At 41.3% G+C, this 20960-nt stretch overlaps 1 protein-coding gene across 4 annotated transcripts; it reads right to left on the reverse strand.

Annotated features, from left to right (window-relative positions):
• Positions 1-2433: 2433 nt before the first annotated feature.
• LOC139747624 (uncharacterized) lies at positions 2434-20502 on the reverse strand. 4 transcript variants are annotated; one of them, XM_071660111.1, is made up of 5 exons: positions 20196-20502; positions 15085-15435; positions 14143-14276; positions 13708-13945; positions 2434-2827 (listed from the first exon to the last, which is right to left on the reverse strand). In XM_071660111.1, exons 1-5 carry the CDS (start codon positions 20254-20256, stop codon positions 2682-2684), a joined length of 930 nt encoding a protein of 309 aa, XP_071516212.1. In that variant the 5' UTR covers positions 20257-20502; the 3' UTR covers positions 2434-2681. The 4 variants fall into 4 exon arrangements, with proteins under 4 accessions (XP_071516212.1, XP_071516211.1, XP_071516214.1 ...); XM_071660110.1 differs by having other exon boundaries at positions 13678-13945; XM_071660113.1 differs by lacking the exon at positions 2434-2827 and adding an exon at positions 11720-13280.
• Between the last annotated feature and the right edge of the window lie 458 nt (positions 20503-20960).

Genomic DNA, 20960 nt, shown 5'->3' on the forward strand with positions numbered 1-20960 from the left:
AGGATGGAGTGAAAAAGATTTTGAGTGATCGGGACCTAAACATGCAGGAGGGTGAAAGGCGTGCAAGGAATAGAGTAAATTGGAATGATGTGGTATACTGGGGTCAATGTGCTGTCAATGGATTGAATCAGGGCATGTGAAGCGTATGGGGTAAACCATAGAAAGTTTTGTAGGGCCTGGTTGTGGAAAGGGAGCTGTGGTTTTGGTACACTGTACATGACAGCTAGAGACTGAGTGTGAACGAATGTGGCCTTTGTTGTCTTTTCCTAGTGTTACCTCATGCGTGCGTGGGGGCGGGGGCGGTTGTCATTTCATGTGTGGCAGGGTGGCGATGGGAATGAATAAAGGCAGCAAGTATGAATTATGTACATGTGTATATATGTATATGTCTGTGTATGTACATATATGTATATGTCGAAATGTATAGGTATGTAGATGTGCGTGTGTGGATGTGTATATCTATACATGTGTATTGGGTGGGTTGGGCCTTTCTTTCGTCTATTTCCTTGTGCTACCTCGCTAACGTGGGAGACAGCAACAAGGTATAATGAATATAAAAGTATAATAAAGTATAATAAATATATACACATGTACACATACATACGCAGCCATGTACATATACATACACAGACATACACATGTACATATTCATACTTGCGCACCTTTATCCATTCCTGGTGCTACACTGCACACAGGAAATAGCAGCCAACCCCTAGGGGTAGATGAACAGCTGTGCTGACTGTAGACTGACTTCCGCAACCAGGATTCTAATCTACACAGCTGACCCTGGTAGGCCCATAAGTGCATCATGGTTAGGAATGCTAACTGCTATACCATGGAAGTTTGTTGGAACATTAGTTAGAAGTAGATAGTAGGAATGTTAGGTAGGAGCCTCTGGAAACACTGCACTAGAATTGGCTTCTCCCAGTGGCCTGTGAGGGGTGAGGCACTATAGGCCTATAATCTAAGAAGCAGCACTGGAGTTCACTAGCTATTGAGACTCTTTTGCCTTGGCCACCTTCTTGAGGGAGTTCCTGGAGGGAATGGGTGTCAGAGATGTAGATAGATAGCTAGATATTTTGAAGAATTTAAGTATACAGATTTAACAGCCTAATTGGTTGCATTGCTTCATGTTCATAAATCTTCATAATTTTCATAACTTACCTCATTTTAATTCAGAAATGTATAAAATTTAAATGACCAGCTGCCATTAGAACTTTGATAATTTTTTGTGTGCATACCTATATTATATAAGAGTATTTTTCACTGTTCATAATAGGGCAGAAAAATAGGGAAACCTTCTCAAATGTCTTGGCTACCAACCATTTCCACAACCTCATGTACTGAAAACCTAAGAGCTTCCAAAACTCTTTGCTAAAGAATACTGCCTGATGGCTTTGCTCTCATATATGCAAAATGGTTGCTTGCTTTCCAAGACATAGAAATGAGGTTTGTCTTTATGTATATCTATGAGGGAAAACTACATTAGAGTAGCATGAAAGAAATAAGGAAAAAAAAGCAGGGGAAGGTTGTTTTAGAAAAAACAGAAAATGATTGACTCAGAGATATTATGGAGCCTGAGATAAGAGGAATGTAAAATCATTCTTTCTGGTGAACAATAAAGAGTGTGAAAATGTGGGCTGAAACTGCTATAAAGGCTGGATTTGTAATGTTGAATAAAAGATTCCTCAGGAAAAGGAAAACTTTCCAGGTCATGTTTAATGGGCAACTAAGGTTAGCCTTGGAAAGGATGCAGATCATAAAAACCTAGCAAGTATCCCGACAGCCCTCGACAAAATGCCCGATTGCATTATAATGATAGTCAAGAATGTAATTTTGTACTTGGTTTTTGATTCAATAATTTGCACTACAGTATTTAACTATGGTTTATGAAGGGTATTTTGGATGCTTGATTGCACAAAGCCTTTACATGAAATATGAAAGTGTGGCTTTAGATAGATTGTTTTAGCCAGTAAATGATATAGCTGTACTTAGGTATTTTAGTATTAAGACCATGTTATCATTAATTAGGAGTGAAGTGTAGGAGTGTTTTTTATAATTTAGGGGGACCACCTCAAATGCAAACAAAATATTTATTTTTCTTCTAAATATGATTACCATGTATTTATGTTTGCACCAGGACGTGATCATTTTATTTTTATGAATGTACATATAAATACTGCTTTTGTTTCATATGAGCGCCAGAATGTAATGTTTATACTACAGTGTAATATGTATGGAGATGATATAGAAAATACAGAATTTTGCATTGAAGCAAGCACTTAATTTCTGTGTTTTGCTTGAATATGCACAATTTGTGTAAAATAAACAGAACTGTAAAGAAATATTGTTACTTTTATACTTCAAGTGTGACCATTAATGTATGATAAATTGATGTGAATACATAAATGTTCTTTGGTAAATCTTTTCAAATTATCCCAAATTTTTTTATTTAAAGGAAGGATGTGTAGGTAACTTCTTGTAACAGATATACAAATAACTTTTGAAATCTAGTTCAGGAGCATGTTTATCAGATATAGTAAATAGGAAAATTGTTTCCTGTTTTCCTGTATTTTTTGTCTTTTATGTATGTGATTCAAATAATGCATGCACCATTTTTTTTCCTAACACAAAGAACAAATCCCATAAAGACCAGACTATGACAGCACAAAATGCAATAATCACCTTGTCATTACCCTGTGCGCAGGTGTGTATATATATGTATTATCGCTGGGGATAGGGGAGAAAGAATACTTCCCACGTATTCCCTGCGTGTCGTAGAAGGCGGCTAAAAGCAAACACCTGATCCACGCATCCTCTACCACTTCTGAAACCACAAGAAAAAAAAAAGTATAAAATATATATATATATATATATATATATATATATATATATATATAATCTTTCTTTTCTTTCTTTCAAACTATTCGCCATTTCCCGTGTTAGCGAGGTAGCGTTAAGAACAGAGGACTGGGCCTTGGATGGAATATCCTCACCTGGCCCCCTTCTCTGTTCCTTGTTTTGGAAAATTAAAAAAAAAAAACGAGAGGGGAAGATTTCCAGCCCCCCGCTCCCTCCCCTTTTAGTCGCCTTCTACGACACACAGGGAATACGTGGGAAGTATATATATATATATATATATATATATATATATATTTTTGCTTTGTTGCTGTCTCCCGCATTTGCGAGGTAGCGCAAGGAAACAGACGAAAGAAATGGCCCAACCCACCCCCATACACATGTATATACATACGTCCACACACGCAAATATACATACCTACACAGCTTTCCATGGTTTACCCCAGACGCTTCACATGCCCTGATTCAATCCACTGACAGCACGTCAACCTCGGTATACCACATCGATCCAATTCACTCTATTCCTTGCCCTCCTTTCACCCTCCTGCATGTTCAGGCCCCGATCACACAAAATCTTTTTCACTCCATCTTTCCACCTCCAATTTGGTCTCCCACTTCTCCTCGTTCCCTCCACCTCCGACACATATATCCTCTTGGTCAATCTTTCCCCACTCATTCTCTCCATGTGCCCAAACCATTTCAAAACACCCTCTTCTGCTCTCTCAACCACGCTCTTTTTATTTCCACACATCTCTCTTACCCTTACGTTACTTACTCGATCAAACCACCTCACATCACACATTGTCCTCAAACATCTCATTTCCAGCACATCCATCCTCCTGTGCACAACTCTATCCATAGCCCACGCCTCGCAACCATACAACATTGTTGGAACCACTATTCCTTCAAACATACCCATTTTTGCTTTCCGAGATAATGTTCTCAACTTCCACACATTCTTCAAGGCTCCCAGGATTTTCGCCCCCTCCCCGACCCTATGATCCACTTCCGCTTCCATGGTTCCATCCGCTGCCAGATCCACTCCCAGATATCTAAAACACTTTACTTCCTCCAGTTTTTCTCCATTCAAACTTACCTCCCAATTGACTTGACCCTCAACCCTACTGTACCTAATAACCTTGCTCTTATTCACATTTACTCTTAAGTTTCTTCTTTCACACACTTTACCAAACTCAGTCACCAGCTTCTGCAGTTTCTCACATGAATCAGCCACCAGCGCTGTATCATCAGCGAACAACAACTGACTCACTTCCCAAGCTCTCTCATCCCCAACAGACTTCATACTTGCCCCTCTTTCCAAAACTCTTGCATTTACCTCCCTAACAACCCCATCCATTAACAAATTAAACAACCATGGAGACATCACACACCCCTGCCGCAAACCTACATTCACTGAGAACCAATCACTTTCCTCTCTTCCTACACGTACACATGCCTTACATCCTCGATGAAAACTTTTCACTGCTTCTAACAACTTGCCTCCCACACCATATATTCTTAATACCTTCCACAGAGCATCTCTATCAACTCTATCATATGCCTTCTCCAGATCCATAAATGCTACATACAAATCCATTTGCTTTTCTAAGTATTTCTCACATACATTCTTCAAAGCAAACACCTGATCCACACATCCTCTACCACTTCTGAAACCACACTGCTCTTCCCCAATCTGATGCTCTGTACATGCCTTCACCCTCTCAATCAATACCCTCCCATATAATTTACCAGGAATACTCAACATACTTATACCTCTGTAATTTGAGCACTCACTCTTATCCCCTTTGCCTTTGTACAATGGCACTATGCATGCATTCTGCCAATCCTCAGGCACCTCACCATGAGTCATACATACATTAAATAACCTTACCAACCAGTCAATAATACAGTCACCCCCTTTTTTAATAAATTCCACTGCAATACCATCCAAACCTGCTGCCTTGCCGGCTTTCATCTTCCGTTTCATCTCCCCGCAAAGCTTTTACTACCTCTTCTCTGTTTACCAAATCATTTTCCCTAACCCTCTCACTTTGCACACCACCTCGACCAAAACACCCTATATCTGCCACTCTATCATGAAACACATTCAACAAACCTTCAAAATACTCACTCCATCTCCTTCTCACATCACCACTACTTGTTTTCACCTCCCCATTTGCGCATTTCACTGAAGTTCCCATTTGCTCCCTTGTCTTACGCACTTTATTTACCTCCTTCCAGAACATCTTTTTATTCTCCCTAAAATTTATATATATATATATATATATATATATATATATATATATATATATATATATATATATATATATATATATATATATATATATATATATATATCAGTCACACTCTTTTTATTACCACACACCTCTCTTACCCTTTAATTACTTACTCAATCAAACCACCTCACCCACCCTCCTTCGCACAATTGTATCCATAGCCCACGCCTCACAACCATATAACATTGTTGGAACCACTATTCCTCCAAACATACCCATTTTTGCTTTCCAAGATTACGTTCTCGACTTCCACACATTTTTCGACACTCCCAGAACTTTCGCCCCCTCCCCCACCCTTTGATTCACTTCAGCTTCCATGGTTCCATCTGCTGCCAAATCCACTCCCAGATATCTAAAACACTTCACTTCCTCCAGTTTTTCTCCATTCAAACTTACCTCCCAGTTGACTTGTCCCTTAACCCTACTGTACCTAATAACCTTGCTCTTATTCACATTTACTCTCAGCTTTCTTCTTTCACACACTTTACCAAACTCAGTTACCAGCTTCTGCAGTTCCTCACTGAATCAGCCACCAGCGCTGTATCATCAGCGAACAACAACTGACTCACTTCCCAAGTTCTTTCATCCACAACAGATTGCATACTTGCCCCTCTTTTCAAAACTCTTGCATTCACCTCCCTAAGAACCCCATCCATAAACAAATGAAACAACCATGGAGACATCACGCACCCCTGCCACAAACCTACATTCACTGAGAACCAATCACTTTCCTCTCTTCCTACTCGTACACATGCCTTACATCCTCGATAAAAACTTTTCACTGCTTCTAACAATTTGCCCCCAACACCATATATTCTTGATACCTTCCACAAAGCATCTCTATCAACTCCATCATATGCCTTCCCCAGATCCATAAATGCTACATACAAATCCATTTGCTTTTGTAAGTATTTGTCACATACATTCTTCAAAGCAAACACCTGATCCACACATCCTCTACCACTTCTGAAACCACACTGCTCTTCTCCAGTCTGATGCTCTGTACATGCCTTCACCCTCTAATCAATACCCTCCCATGTGATTTCCCACGAATACTCAACAAACTTACGCCTCTGTAATTTGAGCACTCACTCTTATCTCCTTTGCCTTTGTACAATGGCACTATGCAAGCATTCTGCCAATCCTCAGGCACCTCACCATGAGTGATACATATATATATATATATATATATACATCTTTCTTTCATACCATTCGCCATTTCCCGCATTAGCAAGGTAGCATTAAGAACATAGGACTGGGCCTTTGAGAGAATATCCTCACCTGGCCTCCTTCTCCGTTCCCTCTTTTGGAAAATTAAAAAAAAGAATGAGAGGGGAGGATTTCCAGTCCCCCGCTCCCTTCCCTTTTAGTCGCCTTCTATGACACGCAGGGAATACGTGGGAAGTATTCTTTCTCCCCTATCCCCAGGGATAATATATATATATATATATATATATATATATATATATATATATATATATATATGAAGAATGTATGTGAAAAATACTTAGAAAAGCAAATGGATTTGTATGTAGCATTTATGGATCTGGAGAAGGCATATGATAGAGTTGATAGAGATGCTCTGTGGAAGGTATTAAGAATATATGGTGTGGGAGGCAAGTTGTTAGAAGCAGTGAAAAGTTTTTATCGAGGATGTAAGGCATGTGTATGTGTAGGAAGAGAGGAGAGTGATTGGTTCTCAGTTAATGTAGGTTTGCGGCAGGGGTGTGTGATGTCTCCATGGTTGTTTAATTTGTTTATGGATGGGGTTGTTAGGGAGGTGAATGCAAGAGTTTTGGAAAGAGGGGCAAGTATGAAGTCTGTTGGGGATGAGAGAGCTTGGGAAGTGAGTCAGTTGTTGTTCGCTGATGATACAGCGCTGGTGGCTGATTCATGTGAGAAACTGCAGAAGCTGGTGACTGAGTTTGGTAGAGTGTGTGAAAGAAGAAACTTAAGAGTAAATGTGAATAAAAGCAAGGTTATTAGGTACAGTAGGGTTGAGGGTCAAGTCAATTGGGAGGTAAGTTTGAATGGAGAAAAACTGGAGGAAGTAAAGTATTTTAGATATCTGGGAGTGGATCTGGCAGCGGATGGAACCATGGAAGCGGAAGTGGATCATAGGGTGGGGGAGGGGGCGAAAATCCTGGGAGCCTTGAAGAATGTGTGGAAGTTGAGAACATTATCTCGGAAAGCAAAAATGGGTATGTTTGAAGGAATAGTGGTTCCAACAATGTTGTATGGTTGCGAGGCGTGGGCTATGGATAGAGTTGTGCGCAGGAGGGTGGATGTGCTGGAAATGAGATGTTTGAGGACAATGTGTGGTGTGAGGTGGTTTGATCGAGTAAGTAACGTAAGGGTGAGAGAGATGTGTGGAAATAAAAAGAGCGTGGTTGAGAGAGCAGAAGAGGGTGTTTTGAAATGGTTTCGTCACATGGAGAGAATGAGTGAGGAAAGATTGACCAAGAGGATATGTGTGTCGGAGGTGGAGGGAACGAGAAGTGGGAGACCAAATTGGAGGTGGAAAGTTGGAGTGAAAAAGATTTTGTGTGATCGGGGCCTGAACATGCAGGAGGGTGAAAGGAGGGCAAGGAATAGAGTGAATTGGATCGATGTGGTATACCGGGATTGACGTGCTGTCAGTGGAGTGAATCAGGGCATGTGAAGCGTCTGGGGTAAACCATGGAAAGCTGTGTCGGTATGTATATTTGCGTGTGTGGATGTATGTATATACATGTGTATGGGGGTGGGTTGGGCCATTTCTTTCGTCTGTTTCCTTGCGCTACCTCGCAAACGCGGGAGACAGCGACAAAGCAAAAAAAAAAAAAAAAATATATATATCCCTGGGGATAGGGGAGAAAGAATACTTCCCACGTATTCCCTGTGTGTCGTAGAAGGCGACTAATAGGGAAGGGAGTGGGGGGCTGGAAATCCTCCCCTCTCGTTTTTTTTTAATTTTCCAAAAGAAGGAACAGAGAAGGGGGCCAGGTGAGAATGTTCCCTCAAAGGCCCAGTCCTCTGTTCTTAACGCTACCTTGCTATCGCGGGAAATGGCGAATAGTATAAAAAAAATATATTATATATATATATATATATATATATATATATATATATATATATATATATATATATATATATATATTTTTTTTTAAACTATTCGCCATTTTCTGCATTAGCGTTAAGAACAGAGGACTGGGCCTTTGTGGAATATATATATATACATATGTATATATATGTATATATTTTTTTTTTTAATTTTCCAAAAGAAGGAACAGAGGGGGCGAGGTGAGGATATTCCAAAAAAGGCCCAGTCCTCTGTTCCTAACGCTACCTCGCTAACGCGGGAAATGGCGAATAGTTTAAAAGAAAAAGAAGAAAATGTATATATTGATAAGTGCTTTCTGCTTTGGTGTGGTAGCACTAGGAATAGATGCAGAACAGCCTCATGCATTCACACCCACTCTGTCATGTCCCCTATCCATAAGAACTGGTTTAGCAGACTGACAGCACAATGCCTCCTGAACACAACAGCAACATCACAGATACCCTTGCCATACACCCACCCTCATTTGGAACCACTCACCCACCTCTGTTCCTACTTGCACACTCATTATAATCTTGATTAAAAGCTCCACTTCTAGTAGCTTTCCCCCCCCACACCATATTTTTGTCACACTTTTCACAAAGCTTCTCTGTCAACCCTGTCTTATGCTTTCTCCAGATCCAAAAATGCCTTGCACGAATTCTTTTTTCTATAAGTATCTTTCAGTCACATTCTTCAAAGTAAGCACCTATCACATATCCTCTATCACTCCTTAAAACCATATGTCCCTCCCTAATCTGATGCTTTGTACATGCCACCACCCTCTCAATCACCTTGCTCCCGAACAACTTGCCAAGTACACTCAACACGCCTACAAATCTGTAATTTGCTCATTTACTTTATTATTCCTTGCCTTTAAACAGTGACACTATACAGAGATTCCTTTAATTCTCAAGCCTCTCACAGTATTACACAAGGCTTTTGTTCACCATCTCTTCTCTATACTATACGACTAGCCATGACTCTCACTTCACGTACCTCCACATCCAGAATACCCCTTATCTGCCACCCTGACATTATAATTATTCTGCTTTTGTTGCCAGATTGCTTGCTTACAGTTATACCACAAGTGAAAAAGATGCTTTTGGCAAGGCTGTATCAGTCATTTGACAAAAAGGAGTACAGTTTTGTTGAGGAACTAGCACTTTAATGGCATTCATCACTTCCTTTCAAGCTACAGGAGACCCATAAAAGGGTCTCGAGGTTTATGCTTGATAATATTTTCTAAATTACATACATCTGTTATATACGACTTGGAAACCAATATAGCCCAAGCCCTCCCAAGGTTGTTAGACCTCAAGCAAATAGTTATGCTTAGACAAAACTATTCACCATCCATAGAGACCAGTGCATAATCAGACTTCAAAGAGAACTATCTAATCACTGGAAAGCATTCGTGAATCTGGGGCACCTTTCTTAACACTATGAACCACTAAACCAACAGCCCTGGCATACATTAAAGAAAATCTATGCTTCCCAGTCTACCCTAGTATCATCAACTTAAGAGGGTCCAGTGCTTTGCTTATAAGACTACAGTCTATAATCCAGTCCTAGTACCATCACATGAAGCAATTCTAACCCAAAATAACACCATCCCTGCTCTCAGATAACACGCAAATGTATTCACGAAACACTTGAAAAATTCATCACAAAATAACCCCAATCACGAAAACCTGCAAAAATCTACCCTGATATAACTGCTCACCCACCCTTCACTTCCACTGATATTCAAAATGCAATTAAAACCTTAGAGAACCACCCATTAATTGGTCCTGACGACCTATCAAATTTTCACATACATAATATCTTAATACCCTTATTGGAACTTTCAGTATCCAATAGTATCAGACACGACATTGCTTAAAATAACTTAATGGAAAATGAATAAATTTCAGACTTCTAAAGTCAGTGATATAATAATTGTAGGTTTGACATGATCATTGAAGCATAAATCGACCCTTAACGAGGCCTGATGAACCACATTACTAAAGGAAATCCTGAAGTCAAACTCAAAAGTATGAAATTACTGAAGACTGACTTTAGAAGAAAACTATATTCTAGGTAAGTTATCCATAAAAATCTCATTTTCTATGGTTACAAAAGTAATAATTTCCCGTTTTCTTTAATTACACACTCGTACGAACATTACTATTTGTATTACCCTCGTTAAACTCTTTTGCCCTATCAGGTGAAGTTCTCTTAGCAAGAAAAAACTACGAATCTATAACTTTCAGTCAACTGATATCTTTCTAGGTTAAAGGAAAAGCCGAATATGCGCTTCCACAGCTATCGCTCTGGACGGCATAAAGCGGGCTGAAAATCCTACTAACAGCACATTGGAAAAGTTTACCATTGCCTTTTTATTACGGTTCAACACACTGCCTCACATTACAAACAATCTAAACCACAAGCCTCCTTGTGTTCAAGGACACAGACCATAGGCCCGTATGCTTTGAGAGAATCCATTTTTCCCCCCAGGTGGAACTCTAACACATGAAATTGTACTCCTTACGTGTCTATATCTTCATACTATATACAAGAACAGTTAGGTACAAATCTCTGGCTATAGAACGTGGGATTACTGCTGTACCACTCGTTTGCTCTGAGCTTCGTGACGGTGATTAATGTCACTAAGAGGGCGATTCCTATTGCTAACGGGTGATATGATTACACATCCCAGTGGTAACTAGTTATGAAAGAAAGTGGATGAATGGGCTACAAATTTTGCTCGTCATAATAAAACCCTTTTGAATAAAACACACACACACACACACACACACACACACACACTACAAATATATACATCCAAACACCTGTAAATCATTTCTACGATATTCACAAAAGACGTAGTTCTATATATATTATCTTTTACATATAGACGAACATATCTGACCAACAAGAGCTTTTAATGGCTATGAAATAATGAATCACACCTTCGAAAACCAATCTCATATTCTCGACACCAGACCTCACCACATTTGGACTAACTCATGACCATCACTTCATCATGGTAACTCACGACATAACCATTGTCACATCACCGGTAGGATAATATCTCCTTGACGTATGATGTTCTGGTGGTCGAACAAAATCTTGAGTCAACTATCCCCCATCAGAGAAGACTGCCACTAACGGCCTACATGACCCAAACACAGAGTGTATGGGGGGAGGGAAAATGGATAATATATACGTATATGAAACAACAAAGATAATCCACTAACCATGACGGACAAGTTGTTGACCTGAGTCACGCACTCAATTGAGTAAACAGGGATATACCTCGAGGTTCCCGTAGGAGAATGTGGGCTACTGAGAGAGGAGAATCTGAAGAAGATAAAGGGAATGTATCACACACTGAGTGGACTTGGACGCGAAAGAATGGAATTGTGTGTTCACAAACTTCCTCTGAGAGCGGGGTGATGGTGTCCTATCCTATCTCACCAAGAACAACAAAAGACTGAACCAAGGTTAACATTTCCCATATTTACTTCAATAAGAATTGATTTCCACACGTGCCATATTTACAAACTTAGGGAAGAGGAGTGAAGGTAAGAATAGTAAGTCAAGGGTAGACCTTGGTCCACTATGGATGAAAAGAACGGGAACTCAAAGGCTAGTTCCAGTTTCTTGAACTTACTCTAACAAATACATCACACATACGTATTACTTACAGTCATATGATCTCCCTGTATCTGAATATGGAACAGCAACAACAAAGCTTCAGGTGCGTCATGAATGAGGTTTTGCGTTTACAGATATACCAGTGTGTATATATATATATATATATATATATATATATATATATATATATAAAACTCCAGGGCTCCTTTTATGAGGCTCTTGCAACTTCGAGGCTGAGCTACAGTCAGGAGCAGAATTAAAACATTGAGTGGGAAGAAGCATCAGTTCCTGTACACCAGACCTGACTCACACCACTTCATATGTTAAAAAGACCACAGAGCGTCAGAACGAACAAGACTGTACTGGCTACGCGATCCAGAGAGACGCGATGCAGTGGCTTCAATTTGAAATGGGGAAGAAAAAGAAGGAATCTTTTGGCACAGCATCAAACACTGGTCTGTACGCAGGTCTGGTTCAGTGAAGTCAGTGGATTCCCTTGCTCTATGATGTCTGACAGATACATCCACGAAATAGAATGGTGGTCGTCTGTGATGGGTCGAGACCTTACGGTAAAGTGAGGGTGGAAGTGTGACGCTACGTTGTCTTGTACTTTTGGTAATAAATTCTATATTGTCATCTAAGTGGAATTGAAATCACTGACGGTGTCTTTCAGATTAAAATATGATCATAAGTACACTACATTTTGCTGGGATCACTGTATCTTATTTCATATTCGTCATTTTCTCAACACTAGTTCACATAAGTTTTCCAGCACGAATTTTCTTATCACTTTCCTGGGCGTAACTTTCAAGTTTATAATTCTTCTTCTAACTAATGGGTTCCAACTTGCATGGTTAGTCTTAACTTTCAGGTGTGAATTACCATAACTCATGGGCTTGCAGAACACATCACATAACACTGCTGTCCTCACAGGTTACACGAAACACTCACAAATGTTCAGATGTTTGTACCTCTACTTAGGCTTCAGTGTAACCCTGTTGAATACCCATCACCACAGATGTCCGTCACTTTCCTATGGGGAGGAGATCGGGGCCTGAGGCTTGCAGGTACGACAAAGGAGCAGCGAAATGTCCTCCACTACCTATCACTCTCGGTCATCCTGTAGGAACTGGCGAAGAATGTCGGCTTAAGCTGGTAGGGGTAAGAAGCAGTGTGAGTTCTCGCTGAACTCGACTGCCTATCTACCTCTGGCCCACAAGCGGGAAGAGGTTTGAGGTCTGTAATACTACAGGAGTGATGGTAGATCTGGGTGCCAGGGGTGCTGGCACATCCGTCACTATACTGAACCTTGGGGGATACGAACTGATGTTTCTACTGAAGCAAGAGAAGGAAAGCACCTGACGCCACCAATATGAGAACGTCAGATGTTGCTACTGTACAGCCTAGAAGAGGAATAAGATACTTGTTAGTTTCCCTACGAAAGATGGCTAACGTTAGTGTAAGATGTACTTGACTTACATACTTTTCGGATGACTTTTTCGAGTGTGCATGTTTATCTATACTTATTCTGGACAGAGAATATGGGAAGGTCTATTTACCAAGAGATAATCACTGACTGATCGTTGGCTAACAGATTCAGAAGGGACTATGTCGCTCTGTGCCACTCTACTATCTATTTCAATCACTAGTCGTCTATTTGACCTTTATTTCAACCCTGCAGCTCATCCGGCGCCAACAGACATAACCTACCACCGACCTAGATAAGCCAATCATCAACCTTATGCATCATCAACTCACCTAAGCCAACCCACCAACCCACTACAACAAGCCCCAACTCACCCAGGATCTGCAGTGGACCCATCCACGTACCTCGGCCTTCGGCAGCGCGACCCTTCATGACGGAGGCGTGGTAAGGGACGTCGGTGGGGAGGAACGCCTCGGTGCTGCTCCAGTAGAGGTTGAGGATGGACGCCGAGCACTTGACGACGACGACTCCCTGGCGGAGGAGCCGCGGCCGAAGGAGGAAGCGAAGGCCCAAAACGGCTGTCTCCAGGCCAGTCCCCGGATCTTCCTGGGGTGGATAGTGCACCACCCAGGCTGGGTCGGCCTGAGGGAAGCAAACGGGATTACTGAGGAGAAAGATAAGATAGGGAGAGAGAGACAGATAGTACCCACATACGAAGACTTATGAGATGTTTCTCTCTTACTCTGTAATGATCTGCGACACTCGTTCAGTAGTCTCATCTACAGCAAATGCACCAAAAGGGAATATGAAAGGACAGTATTGGCCGCTTTCTCAAGTACCTGTTCGTTGTTGACGTAGAAGGAGAGTGTGGCGGGCGGCTGGGAGCCAGGCGAGGAGCAGTTCAGCAGGACCTCCTCGTGTGTCTGGAAGATGCCCTGGGCACCGGTGATCCTCGGCTTCTCGTCCGGCAGGTCTGCCAGGGATATTCAGTGTTGAGTAAAGGGAGGAGAAGGGATACAGTAACTGCCTCTCGGTTCCTGTATTGCCTCTATCACCCGTACCAAAGGCATCATGACCCCTATTTTAAGCCATTTCCCCCCCCCCCCCCCCTGTTCAAACCCAGGCTAAATATGGCCATTTCTCCTACTTACACCCTATATTCAAATCTTGCGTTTATTTCTGCGATGTGTTTACCCAATGAGATCCTTCACAGTGGAAGCGAACATGAAACAATAACAATGACAAATGAAAACTTGATCATGAAAATAAGACATGAAATCTCCTTTATGACATCAAAGACAGGAAATACGATCACAAGAACAGACAAGAAAAATTGGGGTTTGTTAAACAGGTATTACAAGACCTCTACGAACTAGTGTAAAGGAGTGTCTCGGGTGAGTGAAATAATTCCCTTCTGATGAAGGACTTTCCCGTATAGCATGAATAGGTATAGCCACACTCTCACACACACACTCACACTCATGGGAGTGGTGCATCACACACTCATACTCATGATAGATGTACAACGCACACACTCAAAGTAGCGGTACAACACACACAACACACTCATGGTAGGGTACAACAAACACACACACACACACACACACACACAAAGTTATGGTAACGGTACCGCACAACACGCTCATGGTAGCGGTACAGCACACATTCACACTCATGGTAGTGGTATGGCACACTTATGGTCGCGGTATAACACACTCATGGTAGCGGTACAACACACAACACAACACACTCATGGTAGCGGTACAACACAACACACACACCCACAACGGTCATGGTGGCGGTCTGAGATTCGGTGTGGAAGGAGGGCGCCTCAGCGGACACTTCACAGCGGAAGACGCCCGCCGCCCCGAGCGATACGTTGAAGACACGAACTCGGCCCTTGTCGGACGCCGCCAAGTCCACCTTCAGCGGGTCTCCCCTCACCGGGAAGGTCTTGACCTGGGGTTCCTCCGCGGGTGTCCATCGGTAGAACTCGTCAAGTCCCAGGTACCACTTGAGGGCGTAGATGGTTTCGCCCTCATCCACGAACTCACACTCGAGCCAGCCGCCCTCCCCGACCGCCACGGGCGTCGGTACGCCCACCCTTGTGATATGGAGGGCGTGGGAGACGTCTGTAAACACAAGAGAAGCGAGATATCAGCCAAGGTCAGGCGGGGATGTGTTGTTAACTGACTGTTATAGTGGAGGTGAGTAGAACCAGAGAAGGGGGGAAAGGAGCTGCTGAGTGGTGATTTCAGCATACACAACCTCTTTCCTACATCCTATACAGCTACAACAATTTCTGCAAATCATGAGGGGGTGTTTAGCTGTTCATGCGGCGTGAAGTTCTTTGAAATGTTCTCGGGGAGGCGTATGATGTTCGCCTCCCTCAAAAGGTTTGTGGTTTTCGTCGATGCTGTTATTGTTGTCGAGGCCACCCACGAGGAGGTTGGTGATGCTCGTAAAGGCAGATATGGTCGTCAATGCCCCACACTAAGTGGCGTTCGTTAAAGCAGACAAGGAAGATCGTGGGTCCCCCCCTCTATCTAACCTAGTGAGTGGTCCTCAAACACTAAAAACTGTGGCAGAAGATCTTTCAGAGTTTTCCCTGGCAGCCGTGTGTACACGTGAGGTAAATGACAATACGCCCAGCAAACAACGCTTATTACTTGACGCCTTTTTTTTTTTTTATTTTCTGGCCGAAGTGAGCAAGACCTGTTATTCACGTATTCATTAATTAGGGAATTAACGATCGGGGATTTGTCATGTGATGGAGAAAACGTTCTTAATCCTAGTTATTCTACAGGAATCTTTGTTGAACCTGCTTCCTAAAGGGTTAATCGACTCTGGACGAAAATTTCAACCTTTCTTACGAATGAATCTTTTGTTTACGTCCATTTAAAGACGTTTATTCATATTTCACACTAACGTAATTCCACATAACTCAGCATAATGTGTGTAATTCATCCTGGGTATCGTTATATAAGCTAAATCTGTCGTAAAGAACATTACGCAAGTTATGTTATTGATCAAAGGCTTCAAAACTTGTGAAAGCAAATTGTTCGAACTTTACGGCATTGATGAAGACGATTCGAATGACATGATTCATCACCTCGACCCTGCTGAGCGAATCTTGATGTAAGATGAACTTTTCACAGTCGTTGAGTCTGTGAAACTAGCTCGTCTCAGTCCACCCCAGACGGTTCAGGTAATGCACTTACCTGAGCTCTGGTAAATTAATACAAATATTGACTCAAGGTTAGATGTTGATACGGTGCCAGAGTGTTATGTTAACAAGCGACCCCTGGCAGCTCTGCACACTCTCACTAGTTTGCGATATCATACAAAATATTACGAAAGATAATCTATCTGGTAAGAAATTACTTAATAAAGATAATAGTCCAAGACAGTTCGTGTTACAGTTCTTCGTCTGGGAGGTTTTCAGGCTTACGTAAACAGTTGAATGGACCAATTTCAGTAAGCGATAGTTCTTAAGACAGATAGCAAATATCATGTGTTTGTCCTTAGAATTATCCTTAACACCTGAAGGATGTGTTGAAGCTGTAGAAGCCTCATACATGGGGTCTTTAGGTTAAATAATAATGAAATAATAACGACTAATATTAATGATAACATGTAAACCTTTTCAAGGATCCGAAGCCACGATCAGAATATACCTCAAGCCTCTGCAAACCCACAACTCTCATGGGTATAGGAAACTATGTGCTTAACCCACCATATCTATCCTCACATTTACTACCCATATGTGAAACACTACTATACAGGCTTAGGATTAATACTATTCACCTCCACCATCACCCTTTTGACGCAACAGTCGCACTTTGTCGTCTTTGGCTTAACTAACGTTTCCCGAATTAGTTAAAGCTGTCTAAAGCGACTAGCGTGCCAATAAAGTCTGAATGATTAAGGCTACGTCAGTGATTACTATAGTCATTTGTAATCATATCTTTCAAGAGCAGTCATGGTTAATTGATAGCAGTTATTAGGCATGTCATTTTACGCAGAATGATAGTAAACGAGAGAACTACCGAGCAATGCAGGGTAGTTCGTGGTGGTGTGATTGCTGTGTCAAATGATTAATATAAAACCATGTGGATAACAAAAAATATACGTATCGTTCTTCATACCTGAGTGTACGTCTGCATGGATGTGCACCACGAGTGTGCACAGTGTGTACCACTCATACTGGCAACAAACTAAATACAGACATGGAACATAACTTCACATCCCACCTCCCCTGATAAAAGCGAGAGATATCTATTTTTCCAACTGATGAACTTAAACCCCACGGGAACACAGAGCCTTACAAACACTGACCCAAAAATATAAATCAGAGGAGGACGCGAGGTCACACAGAAGACTGGGGGGATCGTAAATCATGGACGAGAAAGTCAAGGTTTGGAACACCAACAGTTACTTCGTGTAGCTAAAGTTATACAACAGAAACAGTTTGAAAAATCAAGGAACAGGAGAGAACAGCAAAGCAAGAGCAAAAGGACATAATAACTAATACGTATGAAAACATGGTTCAAAAGGTCGAGTAGATTAAACCTTGACAAGATCGTATCATCCAAGAAATCGAGGAAGGTAGAGGAATGAGGTGGATACAAAATGAAAATATAGACACAGAAGGAAGGAAAGAAAGCGTAAAAGGAATCTAAGATGATTAAAAGCGAAATAAGGTGCAACGGCAAGGATCACACACACACACACACACACACACACACACACACACACACAAACACATGCAACACAAAGACTACGTAGTAAAGACGAGTGGTCCCAGGATGGTAGGGAATAAATATCGTGCCCAAAGACCTTACCCAGAACAGACTTAGTGCATCTTCGAACCCTGTCTCAGGCTCAGTAATGACATCTGATTGTGTGGGTCTCAGGTCTGATACACTGCTCGCCTGGGTTATTAAGGATCTTAAGGGGAAATCTGATTAGTATTTACAGTTCATGTCTGATGGCGGAGACGTGAAGATTTTTTGACATTTTTGGTGATAACATTAAAAGGGAAAACCCCCCCCCCCCCCCACAAGGTATGACGCTCTGTCAGATATGACCTGATTTACTTAATAGTTCACAGCACATCGGTACGACAACTTGAGCACGACGGTACGACGATTTGAGCACGACGGTACGACCCTTGAGCGCGACTCTTACGACCCATGGGATTGAAGGCTTGTGCGTCAACACTGCAGTTAAAGACTAATGTTTACGTCATCTGACCAGTTGTTTTGCTGTGGTTACAATGACCAGGCAGAGAAAGTTGAATGTTTACAAGTTACACATTTTGTTCTAGTTCGCTATTGTGACTGAGACAACCTTCCCTATGGGGCTAAAACGCAATTAAAGATAGCACAAAATGCTCCTCTATCCCTGGGGGATGGGGAAGAAGGAATATCATCCACGTATATTTAGCGTGTCGTAGACGACGACTAAGTGGGGCGGGAGCTGGAAATTCTTCCCTCCTGTATAATCACTGTATATATGTGGGAACAGAATGGACCAAAGTGCAGATATTTCCTTTCAGCTTCAGACGTCTGTCTCAAAGCCAGTGATTCAATGTAGACAAAGACATGATCAGATATTCGGGCTTGTCAATATAGACAGTGAATTAAAGATGGTATATACATTTTGAGTTGCTTGGCTCTCTAAAACTGTCTATGGACGATGATATACACGCTCTCAGTTGACGATAGGGATAGAAATATACAAAAAAAATCCACCATAAGAGCATTAGTGATACTGTATACCCTCTCTGTATACTGTGTATATCAAAGATTTCTCTATACACCTAGAAGTACTGTGTATATGAAGATTACTGTATTTATTTATAAACTCTCCATACCCCTGAAACTATACAACCTCAGCAATACTCCTAAAACACTGCAAACTCTACAATACTCCTGAAAGGAAAGTTACAATCCTCTACAAATGTTCTCTACAAATGATACAATCCCTACAATACCCCTGAAACAGTACAACCTTTACAATACTCCCAGGAATGATACAGGCTCCACAATACAACCCCCTGGAACTTCTACGTAATTACTGTGAGAGTCACTCCGGGGTCACGGGTCTGGCAGCACTTTACTTAATTAACCGACCTCGCCTGATATATATATATATCGCGGGGTGGAACTTTGGCCTCGAGTATTACTACTATCCTTTTTGTAAAGGACTGCTGTAGGTTAAAGGATCATTGAGGTACTTCCTTAGCGGCGATACTGTAGGGTTAGAATGACCTGTTCCAGTAATATCTGAGGCATGACGGACGACATCAGGTCTATCTTCAATCACTTTGACTCGATTGGGAAATGAGTACCACTTGATATGATTAATTAACCTGAAAATGAAATTACTAAACGTGACCTTACCACCAATCACATTCTTAATGACTATATAAAGACATTCTTAATGATAATGATACAATCAATCAATCTGAAATACCAATAATATCAATCACAATGATGCAGGGTCATCAGTTAATGTGACGACATTACACATCATTCAAACTTAATGATTTTGACGAACACTATCAATCAACATGACAACAGCCAGAGTGACATTACTAACATACCAACATAATCCATTAATCAAAACCATTAATCAGTCTGATTATCCATGTAATTATCACTATGACCTGAAATTACTATTAAACCTGACATGAATTTCTTAATCAGATGACATTATCAGCCTGATGATGATTACATCATTACTCATCATTAATCAATACAATTTGACATTACTTGATCAACTTCACCAACGCATCCCTCGTCACGAATGATTATATGACTAATTCTTGAACGAGGTCACCAAGACATTTGGACAAACGAAGAATATCTTGTCTTACAAAACTCACCTCCAATGCTGAAGACCAGTAGTAGAAGAATTAGGAATCTTGATGTACGTCTCCCGTCCATAGCTTCACGTTAAGTTACAACTGTCAGGAACTATCCTGAGTGCCATGTGTTAAACCACTCGCTCATTGGAAGGTTATTAGTGACTTTATGCATCGATATCAACGCGGCTGTTTTACATAAGATATCAACCAGATACAAGCAAAAGAATACTTTGCTTAAGATCAACTGTAAAGGTGTGACGAGTAGAAAATAGGATCTACGCAAGTGGAGAGAGAGAGAGGCGCTGCACAACCACACTCTTCACTGTCCGGCTGGAGACTGAAAGTGAATCTGTAGTTTCTGTGCAAGGCAGTTTGGCAATGTAAACACTGCCTTGTTCACCCCCATCTAAGGCAATGCACTGAAAATACGGCTAATACTCAATACTGAGAAAGTCAAGATAGTATCAGTGTTGTATAATCTATAATCTCAATAGAAGAAAATCAAAATATACGTTAAAAAACACCTCGAAAATACAGAAACTGCAAGTTTGTCATACGTCTGCCAGTGGCGCAGCAGGACGCGGTTGTCATGGTAACACACGTGGGTGGCGCTGACAAGTTTGTGAGTGTTGAAGAGAAATTTTATTGTTATAGATAAAATTACCCATCTATTCACATTCACAATATATATAACTAGTAAGAAAACTTATACTGACTTTGTAATAGAGTCTAAACTGAATTCGGGATCTGCAGATTTAGGCAGATACCGATTATAGCGAAAAC

The sequence above is a fragment of the Panulirus ornatus genome, chromosome 69 (genome assembly GCF_036320965.1).
Source record: "Panulirus ornatus isolate Po-2019 chromosome 69, ASM3632096v1, whole genome shotgun sequence".
NCBI classification, from domain to species: Eukaryota; Metazoa; Arthropoda; class Malacostraca; order Decapoda; family Palinuridae; genus Panulirus; species Panulirus ornatus.